This window comes from Hydra vulgaris, chromosome 05, assembly GCF_038396675.1.
Source record: "Hydra vulgaris chromosome 05, alternate assembly HydraT2T_AEP".
Lineage (NCBI taxonomy): Eukaryota > Metazoa > Cnidaria > Hydrozoa > Anthoathecata > Hydridae > Hydra > Hydra vulgaris.
This window is the reverse complement of record NC_088924.1, coordinates 6987243-7001426: the sequence shown is the minus strand read 5'-3', so window position 1 is coordinate 7001426 and position 14184 is coordinate 6987243. Positions and strand designations below refer to the sequence as shown.

At 27.0% G+C, this 14184-nt stretch overlaps 1 protein-coding gene and 1 long non-coding RNA gene across 2 annotated transcripts; both read left to right on the top strand.

Moving 5' to 3' along the window:
• The first annotated feature begins 396 nt into the window (after positions 1-396).
• Positions 397-3414, top strand: LOC136080144 (uncharacterized). The gene is made up of 4 exons (XM_065796757.1): positions 397-1191; positions 1273-2489; positions 2649-2866; positions 3272-3414. The coding sequence occupies exons 1-4, from the start codon at positions 397-399 to the stop codon at positions 3412-3414; spliced, it is 2373 nt and encodes a 790-aa protein (XP_065652829.1).
• Positions 3415-3716: 302 nt separating this feature from the next.
• LOC136079952 (uncharacterized) lies at positions 3717-4337 on the top strand. The gene is made up of 3 exons (XR_010638337.1): positions 3717-3838; positions 3983-4097; positions 4295-4337. It is a non-coding gene; the product is annotated as an uncharacterized LOC136079952 (long non-coding RNA).
• The last annotated feature ends 9847 nt before the right edge of the window (positions 4338-14184 follow it).

The following is a 14184-nucleotide window of genomic DNA, read 5'->3' as shown; positions in this document are numbered from 1 at the left end:
TTTATCAAATTTCGGAATTTCGATGAAGTTCTTCGTTATTTAAAACCTTTTATAAGGGTTCTTCATATATCTTGCGTGCATATTGGAGTTTAACGCTTAATGGTATTTTGTAAAAAGCATAAAAAACAATTAGAATCTGATTTCAGATTATTTAAAATTAAAGTGTTTGTTGGTTTTTGGTATGGCAGAACATTTAAATTAGAGTGTAGAAGATGTCTGCAGATATTTAGAATTAAAATGGACTGCCAGAATTGAGACAGAAAACTACTGGTTTGATTGTTGTTTTAAGTTTTTTATTAAATAATATATTAATAGATAAAATAAATTATTTTATAACTATTTTTGAACTTCAATTTTTTTTTTAGTCAAGTCATTTTCAACTTAAATTTAAGTAAAATGGCAGCAAGCAGTAATATTATATGCTTTACTTGTTCCACATGCGATATACATAAGTATTCTATGCAAAAATATTTAGATCATTTGTACATTATGTATGAGCATACAGCTGGTTATCTTGCAGTATGTAATATTGATGGTTGCCCAGTATCCTATAAATCTGTAAAATGTTTGCGTCAGCATATTCGAATTAAACATACTACAATTTACTATTCATATATATTGTCAACAAACTTCTGCAATACTTCAACTGCTGAAATATTAGAAAATGAATATTTAGAAAACTGCGATGATCAAAACAACGGATATGAATGTGACAATGCAACTATCAGTTGTTTTCATTCTGAATCAGAATCTGATTCACCTGATTTGTCTATGTCATTAGACAAGTTGCTAGGCACCTTGCAGCAGCATTTTGGTCTGTTTATTGTCGGAATAGCTGAAAAGCATTCTGTACCATCTGTCGTGCAAATTGATTTGGCTAATGAAGTCCAATCATTGCTAACTTATTACAACAATAATTTTTGTAGTATTATAAAACAGGAATTAGGCAACAGCTTAGTATCTAATGAAAATTTACAAAATTTACTAAACAATGAATTGATTTTAGATAAAGTTTTATCAGTTGTTAACTCAAGCAAAAAAATTATTGCCTTTAGTAAAACCAATTTAGGACTTATTTTGCCACTTGAAATAAATTTATGTATTAAAGATAATATTTTAGATGAAAATGATTTTTGTGTAGAATCAATAGTAATTGATCATCAAAATGGTTTACCTAAAAGTGCTATTATTGTAAATGCTTTTAATAATGATAATAACACAATCACTAAAGAGTCTTTTCAATACAGTCCAATTTTACCGCTGCTTTAACAGTTAATTGAAAAAGAGGAAATATGGAATTCTATAAAACGAAAATTAGAGAATGATTTGTCTGCGAAAACAAATTTGCTTTATTCATATTCAGATGGTTTTATTTGCAAGCACCATAACATTTTTAATAACAAGTATGCTTTAAGACTTCATTTGTATATCGATGAAATTGAGGTATGCAATCCAATTGGAGCTCATCGTAAAGTACATAAAATATGTGCATTTTACTTTTTCCTGGGTAACATTGAAGATAAATATATATCAAGACTTCAAAATATGTACTTATGCATTCTTGTGAAAGAAAAACTAATTAAAGAACATAAAACAAACAAGGATGTTTTAAAACCTTTCATTCAAGATTTAAAAACATTACAAAATGAAGGCATATTAGTTATGGTTGATGGCCAACAAATACGATTATATGGTGGCTTAGCAACAATCTCTGCTGATAACCTTTCAGCCCATGCACTAGCTGGTTTTCGTCGTGTTTTTAATTCTGGTTTTTTTTGTCGTCAGTGTATGAGTTCATATATTAACAAAACTAAAATATTTTCTGAGCTTGATGCAACACTTCGTACTAATGAAATCCATCAGTATCACTTGACTGCTAGTTCAGGCCATGGTCAGATTTCATCAAGTATGTACGGTGTTGAAAGACGTTGTCCTTTTTTAGATTTATCATATTTTAAAGTCATGCAATCGTTTCTACCAGACATAATGCATGACATGCTGGAAGGTACAATTCCTCGATTAATTAGTCTATTGTTGTTGAAACTCAAAGGAGATAAGTTAATTGAAATTGATCAGGTGAATATCGAGCTTAATATATTTGAAATAGGTAGAAATGACAGATTGAATAAACCAGTTCCATTTGTTGTACGCTCTGCTACTTCTATTAATTTTATTGGATCAGCTTCGTTTCGTTTCATGTTTCGTTTGTTACCATTTATGATAGGGAATCGTATACCAATGTCTAACAAATATTGGTTGTTGTATTTACAGCTTCGAGAAATAGCTGATTATGTGTTTGCTCCAAAAATTTCGAAATCTGTGTTAACGTTTCTGCAATTTTTAGTGGAGCAGTTTTTGCACAATTTTGCTGAACTTTTTCCAGACAATTTTACACCCAAATTTCATTTCATGCTCCATTATGCTCGTCTTATTAATGATTATGGGCCACTGCGTTATTTATGGTGTATGCGTTTTGAAGCAAAACACTTGTATTTCAAAAAATTGGCTACTTCGATTAGAAATTTTAAAAATATTGCCTATTCGCTTGCAAAACGACACCAATTAGGGCATTGTTGGGAGATGACATCCTCAGACTTCTTCAAAGAATATGAGAAAACTAATAATCTTTGTTCCATTATGTTTTAAAGTTTAGCAGCTTCTATTCAAGAAAAACTAGTAAGTTTTTTTGGTTATAGTATGACTGATAAGAAAGAAACTATTTGGAAGTGTAGCAGCTTGCTTATAAATGGAACCCAATTTCATGTTCATGATACAGTGATTCTAGCTTTACTACATGTGGAAGAAATACCATTATTTTTTAAAATCTATCATATTATAAGATTTCGTCATCACTGGGTGTTTTGTGGTAAGTTGCTTATTTGTGATAAATACTCTGCTCACTTGCATGCCTTCAGAGTTGTGGAGAAGAAGATTTGACAATATGCTTACCAGCAGATGTTCTTGATCACCAATTGATAGACACATATGTTTTGCAGGATGGGTACTGTTATATTACACTCAGATACAGTTGTTTTTTATAGAATTATAGAATACAGTTGTTTTTGATAGCATTATTTGAATAAATTGTTTTCTTGTTAAAATGTGCAAATATTTAGCTGTACTTATTATTAATTAAAAAAAAAAAAAAATTGTGTGTGTTATATTTTATCAGGGCTGCCGCGTCTTTAGCTGATTAAATATTTTATTGCATTAATTAATTTAAAATCTGAACATTTACCCTTTCACAATTTTTGTAAGTATTTTATTATAGAGGAAGAAATTGATGGAAAAACGCTGGTGTCTTTAACTGAGACAATGGTGGCCAGTTTATGTCAGACAATTGGACGACAAGTAGTACTCATTGAAATTATAAGGCATCTTATAACTTCACATGACCAGCAAGAAAGCTCTTAGTAAACAAATTTTTATTTTAGCTTATATATTACTTTTTAATTTTTTATGTTTTTACTTAATAAGTTATATCTGATATATATCACTTTTAAATATTAGTTGTAAAAGGTTTTGTTTTGTTTTTTACAAAAAGAAAATGTAATTAGAGTACGCAGTAATTAAAATAATATATCAGTTAGTGTTATAGAAAATGGTGTTTTAAATACATCAATGACATCCCTAATTTCTTGCGATGGAGATGTTAGTATGATTGCTGGAGTGTCCCAAAGTATGAAACCATGGCCAGTGATTATCAACTGCCCATTTTGCATACATCAGTAGATGCAGCTTTGGATGCCAAAGATAATTGTTTTCTTAACTTGAATCGTAGCAAATGTAGGAATCAGCTTTTACAATGTCTTTATGATGACATCAGCAGATACACCATGTAAGTTACATTATGTAAAACTTAAATTTCATTTGTTTATACAAATCTTGTTTTTATAAATAAATGTAATTTATGTATAATATTATATTACATATGTATAATCTAAAAATTATTTAAAATATATATTTGAAGATTTTTGTATAGGTATCCATCAGGTGCCCAATACTCAGCTGTACTTGCTGCCATTTGCAGTAGGTATCCACACTTAAGTGACTTCCCATCAAAAAATACTTCTTCTTCTTATAGATATGTTGTTTGTGTAAGTTTCTATATAATGCTTTTGTTGCTACTCATGTTATGAGTATGTTTATTTTTGATTACATCCCTATTATATGTATTATTTATATTTCTAAGTTTATTTATATTTCAATTTGTAAACTGAAACTTAATTTCAAAAATAGATAAAATATTAAACACTTTAACACACACATATTTATATGTATATTAAAGTGGTAGCCAACACTATTAGAAAGCTTAAAGAACAAGTTTAAAAAAGAAAGAGCTCCTTTAATCCATTTGTCTGTTGTTGCTGAACATAAGAAAAAATTTGGTCAACAAGGTAGAGGTCGAAAAAGGAAGGAAGATGCTGTTAGTGATAACCAATCGTGTCCTAGGAAAAATAGAGAATTGGTAGGAATATTTTTTGCTTTAAGCATGCATTTAGTTTTTTCACAAATAAAAAGAAAGATTTATTTAAAAATAAAGTTTCTATTTTTAAAACATTTTTTGGATTAAAGCCAAACAAACTTCCTATTGAGGAGGATGAAACGACTGTTGTAAAACATCATGATGACATAAAAATAGAATGAAATAAGCTCCAGCCAGACATTAACATACTGTTGCATCGCCAGCAACGTACTTGTGCTGCTCGTGCAAAGCATTTTAATTCTGTTTTCAGTAAAGCAGATTTAAAATTATCCTTGGCTCTCTATTGCTAGATTGGTTTGTTTTTATTAGCATAATATTTTACATAAAAATTCTTCTTATTAATATTTTTAAAGTTATAAATTAGTTACTTATTGTATTATTATCGTACTTTTTTTATTCTCTTTGAATAAAGTTTTCAAAATACTTTCGGCAGCCTGACAAAAATAACGTTTTTAATTTATATAAATTGATACTTTTAAACGTGTTGTATATAGGGTAAACAATCAATTAATTAGTACTCACTTTTTCAAATAGATAATAATTTTATCGGAACTCTAAAAGAGAGCGATTTATGCTCTTAGATGATTTATATCTAATCCATTTTGTACTTCATTTGGGTAGTTTTTATTAGAAAAAAGTTGTTTTTATATAATAAATATGAATAAATAATAGATAAGTTGATATTATAGCATATTGGTCCCTAAAATACATTTATAGTATAGTAGTTTAAATTTAAAACTTTGTTGAATGTCTGAAACACTAAATAAATGGATGCAATTTTAACTATATTTATGTATTTTTTTTTTTATTTCTAAATGAAATGAGAATAAGATTTGCCAAAGATCTTGACAAACAACTCCACCAATGTATAGGTGGAATGGCTGACAAAATTATGCAACTAGTAAAATCTAAGCATAAAGATGATATAGTAAATGTAATTTCTGCAGAAATTGAGTGTGAAATTGATGACTCCAAGAAGAAAGGTAATGTTGAATATTTGTGTTTCAATATTTTTTTAAATGTGTATTAAGTACAATGTAAAGTAAAAGTAAATTAAACTGCATCTGATTTCAATTACTATTAGTAGTTGCACATGGCCTTATACAACCCTTGGAATTAGGATTTACATTTGGCAATGGTGACCTAACTGCCAATATGTTTTTGAGGTCATAGAATTTTTGCTGATTGTTTCGAATTTTTTACTAGACTTTTTTTTATATTGTTTTATAATTTTTTACTAGACTTTTTCGTCAGTGTACTAATGCCATCCAAATAATATAATTTTAAAGCTTTTTCTACCTAATTCTAAGGGCTGGTCTTGTCGATTTTATTTTACCATTAACATAATATTTTATAATGATTTGTTACATTACAGATGTTAACTTAAATGCAGCTATTATACTTTTACCAAGATTGTTCAAAGAATCTATTGACTGCTTGGTTACGTTTGACAACCAACCAGTGCAGAGTACGCCAACTATCAAAGTGCCAAAAAAACAAAGGCTACTAACAAAAGAATGTTGTGTTATGTTGGATGGTTGCAACATAATAAAGCATTGCAGCGATGTTGATGTTTCGTTAGCTATGTCATGTGTTTTTGCATCTTATTATATATATAATATTCAATATCCAGCGCAATTGAAGAACACGTTGTTGTTTTATGAACATATTGTTTATGGATTGTCTTCTAAAGAATCACCAGTGACTATAACAAGAATGGCAAATACTTTGAATGAGTAATCAAATTGATTTATTATGCTTTTGAAATTATATATTTGCCTTGTTAATAATTCAATTTTTTTTACCCCCAAAATATATTGTTTATGTTATTCTAGAGTGCTTTTACATTTATTTTATATTTATTTATTTATTACAAATATTTACAATATATTATAAAATTGTATTTAAACTGTTATAGTAAACAAGTATCTATGCTATATTTTATATTAAATATAAAACATTTCTTTAAATGTTGTTTTTCTCCGGATAAATAAAATAAAATGGTTAATAGAAATAAAAACAATATAAATGGATTTATTTATTTTTTATTGTTTTTTAACTCTTCTTCAAGAGTAAAATAAAATATAAAAATATAAAAATAAATTTAGTTTACATTATTAAATTAAAAAGGAATTAAATATGATTTTGAAAAAAATTAAAAATAGTTGCTAAAGTAATACCTGTGTCTCTCGGCAAAAATGATAATTATTACATATAATACATTTAAAATGACACAAAAGATAACATTATGAAGGCAATTTATGCGAAACTGTGTGAAAGGTTCTTTGAAAAACCTCAACGGGTGCTCAAATATAGCACCCGTGGTAGAGTTCTTCGAAGAACCCTAAGTAGTTCTTTAAGGAACCTTACCAGAGGGTTCTTAAGAAGAACCAATTTATAAGGTTCTTTAAGGAACCTAAAACGGTGCTCCATTAGCATAACCGCTAAGAAACTTTAAAAGTTCTTCCGAGAACCATTCGACTTAAGAGTGTAATATACAAATGCATAATTTTGTAAGATGTAAAAATACATATTACCCATTAAATCCAGTTGCTTCACTCTTCATCCGGTTTACTGGTATTTTAATGACATTTTAATTGGATATTAATATGCAAGTTGTTTTGCTTCTCTAACATTTTGCCCATATGTCGAAGATTTCAATATATCTGTCGAAGATATATTGAAATCCTCTCGTGTCTTATTAGAAATATATTTATGTTGTTCATCAAAGTATAAGTTATTGTAAAAAGTTTCTTTGTTAACCTTTATTTTCCGCTGTAAACTTAATTTTGAAATTTTATACTCTTGTGCAGCTACTCGTAGTGATAAGCTCCCAGATGCAACAGCCATCACAGTGGCTTTTATTGTATGAGCATCAGGCTTAAAACACTTTGTCACTCATTTGTATTTTCATGGCATCTGAAAAAATGTTAAACATATTATTATTTCCATTATTAAAAAATTATGTTTTTATTTTACTTTATTGCATTAATCAAAATTCAAACTAAGATTCAGAATAATGAGAATAACATAGTACAAAAAAGAAATTTATAATGAGATTAAATTTAAAAAGAGTTATAGTTAAGACCTAGACAAAATAATTTAAACTTAATTTAAAATATACTAAAAAACATTTGTCAATCAAAATAATGCTTAGTGTAAAAGATGTCTTTATTAATCAAGGTAAAGTTTTAAGACAAAAAAATCCTATATAATTAATTTTTATTTTTTTAGAAAAAAAAACACAGTAACATAAAGTAAACATTGAAATCTTATCATAAACATAAACATAATTTTTCTGTTAACTTGCTTATTTACAAAAAAGTTATTTATAAAAGTTAAAATATAGTAAATTTAAAAAGTAATGAAATTGAACAGTGTCCCATTTCACCCCAAGTCTGCTGTCCCATGTCCCAAGTCACCCCATCACTAGTAGATGTGAGAAAATCATTATTTTATATAGTTCTCTCAATCACCTTATAATCATATTTTTTCAGTAGTTAAATTAGACATTTGTGAATAATCAAAAACTATAAACATAAAAATATATGCAATATAGTTTCTGTAGGTTCATCAGGAAGATGAAGATGAGCCTACAGAAGGAGTTAATACAGAAGGATTTATAAGTGTAATATAACTCCTTTGTATTAACTCATTCTAATAATAAACACTTACAACTCCTTCCTACAGAAGGAGTTATAAGTGTTTTTACTAATATACTATTGCTCTGTTCTTTTAGAAAAGTAAGCACGCTTTGTAGAATACACAAACAAAATATATATATATATATATATATATATATATATATATATATATATATATATATACATATATATATATACATATATATATAAATATATATATACATATATATATACATATATATATAAATATATATATATATATATATATATATATATATATATATATATATATATATATATATATATATATATATATATATATATATATATATACATACATATAATTGCTATATATAAACAGTATTTTTAAATATTTTAGATTTTACGAACATTGAGTATCTCCTAGATATATTGGAACAATTCGTGATCCTATAACAAGGTCTGAGGGAGAAAATGCAGAACTGTATCAAAACAGAAAAGCAGATTTGTCTTTTAACAACTCGGTGTAGTTAAGGCAATTTTAAAATATTATAACGTGTGTTTGATATTTTGTTGACTTAAGCGAAGCCCAACTACTGAAAGCAGTAGTTGGGCTTTGCTTAAGTATTTACTAATAGCTGTAGGAGAAACTGTCAAAAAAAAAAACGTTGGAAATTTCTACTTTTTTGTCCCATTTAGTTGATTTAATATATGCACCGTACTTTACAAATGATATGTCTGTTAATATGAAACATTTAACTTCTGATCATCTATCTATGTTTAGGAAGTTATACTGAAACGTAGAAATCAGGTTGCGTCCTAAGAATCATTTTCTTGTCCATCTGCAAACCATCATTTTGAAATCTGGTCCTCTTCTTGGTATGATTTGCATGCAATATAAAGTCAAAAGTTTTTTAAGCGATGTGCGCACATTGTATGTAATTTTATTAACATTTGTTAATTTAGCAAACAGGCATTAGCAGCAGGGTTTGGAGAGTTTTAATGCTATACAGAATACATTGTGTTTCAACTGATGTGAAAAATTACTGTTTGAAAGACATTTATATGTTGCAAGTCTATATACAAATAAAGTCATTTCATTTTTACCAATGTAGATATGGAGACTGGGTTACCAAAATTTTGAAAAATTATATGTTTTATTTCAGGTGCAAATATTATTCAAAGTGAGATCTGTAATAGAAAGAATGAGAAGGAATAGCATTTACTTATAGAAATAGTAAAAATAGACAAATTTTACTTATCAACTTCATTCTTATGAAGTAATATATCTATGTCAGCCTGTTTATGAGATCTTAAATTTACTGATTTAGTTGATTATTATCCATATTGCTATCATTCTTTGTTTGATAGTTCTAAAAAGAAGCACTTTATTCAAATGTCTTATGACATTTTTCAACAATTTGCTATGTAATCTATAACATATTGTGAATAGCATAGACACTGTAGTTATTTTTAATGATCCCTAAAATTTAAAATTTGAATTTTTTGCATGTTATTTTGTTTTTGATTATTTATTATAGTTTGCAGTTGCTAATACTATTATAGAGCTCAATCTGCAGTATTTTTAATATTAAAATGCACAGAGCTCTTATTTAATAAATGGAGTTTTAGATGATAAGTTTTGCTCAGTATAACGTGTCTAAAAAATAACTTTGTCAGACAATTTAAAGAGCGAGTCTTGTAAACAATGGCTTCTAAACTCGATTTATTGATTCTTACTAATAAAGTAAAACAAAAATTAACTGATATGCATAATTCTATGGTGAATTTTATACTTTTTTGAAAGTTTGTCGTAATTATTCCAAACCAATAATGAGAACGTATATTTTTAGAGTGTTATATTTAATATGTATGGTAATATTTAGAATAACATTTAGATTCTGGATTTAAAATAAGTTCATTCTTATAATAAGAATGATATATAAAGAAGCCCATTATGAGTAATAATTTTTTTCAGCTTTTTTCAGTATCAATAGCTATTCTATAATTACAGCTCCAAGTTTAATCTGTTTCAAGTTTAGTTTCAAAGAATTACAAATGAGTAAACTATGTAATAGAAATACTAGCCTAAATAAGTTTTTAAAAATGATTTTGATGACACTGCTTTTATTTTAGGATTTATGGTTTTCTATAATAGCAACATGCCATTAGCCCTCGGAATTAGGAAAAATGAGGTCGAGAATATTTTGCTGATCTTTTTCTTTAGAGGTCGACATCAAGTTTGCAAAAAAAATTGAACACAAAGGTTTTAACATAAAATACAGAGACCAGCTCGGCGATTTTTTGCCCTCCTCAAACACTTCTAGGTCAGCAGTCAGATCGCTATTGCCGTATGCCGACCCTAATTTTGAAGGCTGTGATAATATTACTTAAACAGTAATGAATATAATAATGTATAAAATATAATGCTGATATAAAATATAATGATCTAAAACATAATGTTGATTATTAAACTTGCTGCATTTGTATTATTTATGACAAAGTTATACGATTGAAAACATTTTTCTTTCTTTCAAACAGTTTTATTTCTTATCGAGATTTTAAATTTAATGTTATATTTTGACTTCAATAATTTCTTTAGAATCTAAGATTAAATAATATTCTCTCTTAGCAGAAATAACAAACTTATTCTATTTGTGGTCAGAGATTGACAGAGAAGTTAAAAAGCGAAGATCCTATTAGCAGAGCTGAAATGTTGTTTCTTTCTAAAGTTTGCGGTTGTTATTCGATGAACAATTGTACTGAGTATGATAAATATCAGAAGAATATTGTAAGTTATGATGAAATACAAAGAAAAGTTGATATGAAAAGAACAAATAGCATTGTAATAACAGGGATCAGAAAATAACCAGTAAAATTAATTCTATATTTAATTGAAAAGTTTGTAAGACTATGGAATTTCCTAAGCATTAAAAAAAAAATTGCATTTATATGAGAAAAATTTAATGCTGTTATTCTTTTCAATTGCAATTTAAATCATTTTACATATTTCACCGAAACACTAGAACTTTTAGTAGAAAAGGCAGATCAACTTCATCTGAAAAGCAGGGCACGTTTAAGCCAATTATAAATTTACATGATGGAACAGGTCGTCGCTCTGCGAGTAATAAATTTTTTTATATTAGATTGTTGCGGTAAAATTGTTATTGTAAGTGTTATTTTTTTGATAAAAACTTTTTTGACTTGATAGATAATTTTTGATAATTAAAATGATAATTTTTGAAAGTTGATAGTTTCTTAATAGAAAATCTTTCATTGAAACGCTAGAACTTTTTGTTTCTAACAGACGATCAAATTGTAAAGACATAACAACAGTTTGGAGACATTCTACACCAAGCATAAAGTAAACCTTTTCTTTTTAATATTATTGTATTTTAAATAATAACAAATGTGCAATAGTTGCAATATTGTTTTATTTCGTAAAAGAGCACAGAATTTTTTACTTTTTCACAAAAGGAATGATAAATATTCTGTATATTGTGTTAGAGTTGGTACAAGTGTAGCAAATTATTATGTAATTATTATGTAATTATTATGTAAACTGTGTTAGAGTTGGTACAAATGTAGCTAATTATTATGTAATTATTATGTAAACTGTGTTAGAGTTGGTACAAATGTAGCTAATTATTATGTAATTATTATGTAAACTGTGTTAGAGTTGGTACAAATGTAGCTAATTATTATGTAATTATTATGTAAACTGTGTTAGAGTTGGTACAAATGTAGCTAATTATTATGTAATTATTATGTAAACTGTGTTAGAGTTGGTACAAATGTAGCTAATTATTATGTAATTATTATGTAAACTGTGTTAGAGTTGGTACAAATGTAGCTAATTATTATGTAATTATTATGTAAACTGTGTTAGAGTTGGTACAAATGTAGCTAATTATTATGTAATTATTATGTAAACTGTGTTAGAGTTGGTACAAATGTAGCTAATTATTATGTAATTATTATGTAAACTGTGTTAGAGTTGGTACAAATGTAGCTAATTATTATGTAATTATTATGTAAACTGTGTTAGAGTTGCTACAAATGTAGCTAATTATCATGTAATTATTATGTAAACTGTGTTAGAGTTGGTACAAATGTAGCTAATTATCATGTAATTATTATGTAAACTGTGTTAGAGTTGGTACAAATGTAGCTAATTATTATGTAATTATTATGTAAACTGTGTTAGAGTTGGTACAAATGTAGCTAATTATTATGTAATTATTATGTAAACTGTGTTAGAGTTGGTACAAATGTAGCTAATTATTATGTAATTATTATGTAAACTGTGTTAGAGTTGGTACAAATGTAGCTAATTATTATGTAATTATTATGTAAACTGTGTTAGAGTTGGTACAAATGTAGCTAATTATTATGTAATTATTATGTAAACTGTGTTAGAGTTGGTACAAATGTAGCTAATTATTATGTAATTATTATGTAAACTGTGTTAGAGTTGGTACAAATGTAGCTAATTATTATGTAATTATTATGTAAACTGTGTTAGAGTGAAAGCATATTATGTATAGTATTTGTACGTCAGTAGTTAACCAGGATCAAAATATGGTTAATCTTTTTCGATAATTTAAATAATAAAGTTGATACTTTTTTATAATCATAAATAATCAACTTTTCATATTCCTTTAATTCAAATTGTTAATATAATATAAGTTAGAAATACTGGAACATGGGTGATCAAAACCAATACTGTCTTCTGTCTCTCTGGAAATACCAATACAAATGTCTTCTTTAACAAATCATATGAATGAAGGTGGATCTTTAACATTGGTTTAGATGCTGTACTTGTTAAAACTTGTAAATATTTTATTAGCTCTAAATTTTTGAGTTTATTTTTTCAACAGTTTATTAATTTGATATTTTTTTTAAAAATAAAAAAAAGTTTATACAGTAGGGGAGTTAGACTTTTCAGGGCCCGGGGCTATTTTTTTGGGGCCATTTTTATGTGCCAAAGAGTAAAAAATTTTTTGTTAGCTCTATATTTTTGAGTTTATTTTTTCCACAATTTGTTAATTTGATATTTTTTTAATAAATAAAAAGACAAGAAAACTATACTTGCTGGAAAGTGTTTTGTTTGGGTGGGTGTATATATATATATATATATATATATATATATATATATATATATATATATATATATATATATATATATATATATATATATATACAAGAAGACTCGACAAATTGTTACATCAATTGTTGCATTGCGAGCTTGTACAAAAGTACTTCTGTACTTTATAGTGCCATATTTTTGCCAGTACTAAGCATTCAAAAGATTCCATATATTTTTTTATTCTAATAAGAAGTTTAATTCCAAAACAGCGTTTATTGCTATTTTAATTTCATTAATTTTTTCAGCAAATAGCTTATTATTGCAAAATGTGAGCTTGTGAACCTTTGTATGATCCACTCATGTTGGATTCGTTATCATATCCTTGTGCGCGACAGTCACTTATGGGAATATTATACCTTTGGTTTCAAGAATTAAATTAGCAATATCTTCTCCAGTCTTCTTAATGCAGTCAACAAATGCAAGAAATCTTTCCATAATTTCGAATTTGTTGGACTTAATAATAACGTACAGTTAAATGAATGTAGTTTGTTCTATATGCGCAGAATCGGGTGTTGCGTCTACAATAAGGGAATAATACTTCATAGTTTCTCTTTCCTTTAAAATACAAGTTCTCAAGTAATCTGCACAGCATGATATGAATTTATTATGAATGTTTGGCGATAAGTAATGTACTTGCAATCTCTGCTTTTCGATTTGTGTCTGCTTTACGTTTTTTAAATGCTCTTCTAAAAGCGGATCGTAATGACTTAAAAGTTCTAATAACCGTAGAAAATTTCCATTGTTCGAATCTCAAATGAAAAGAGTAACACCTCTAAAGGCCAATCCACGCTCAGCAAGAAACAAAATTACATCTAAAAATCGTTTTAATAAATCTTTCCACTTCTGTGTCCCATTTTGTATTTGTTTTACTATATAACAATCAATTATGGTATGTTTATTAATATTTTTTTCTAAATTTCGCTACT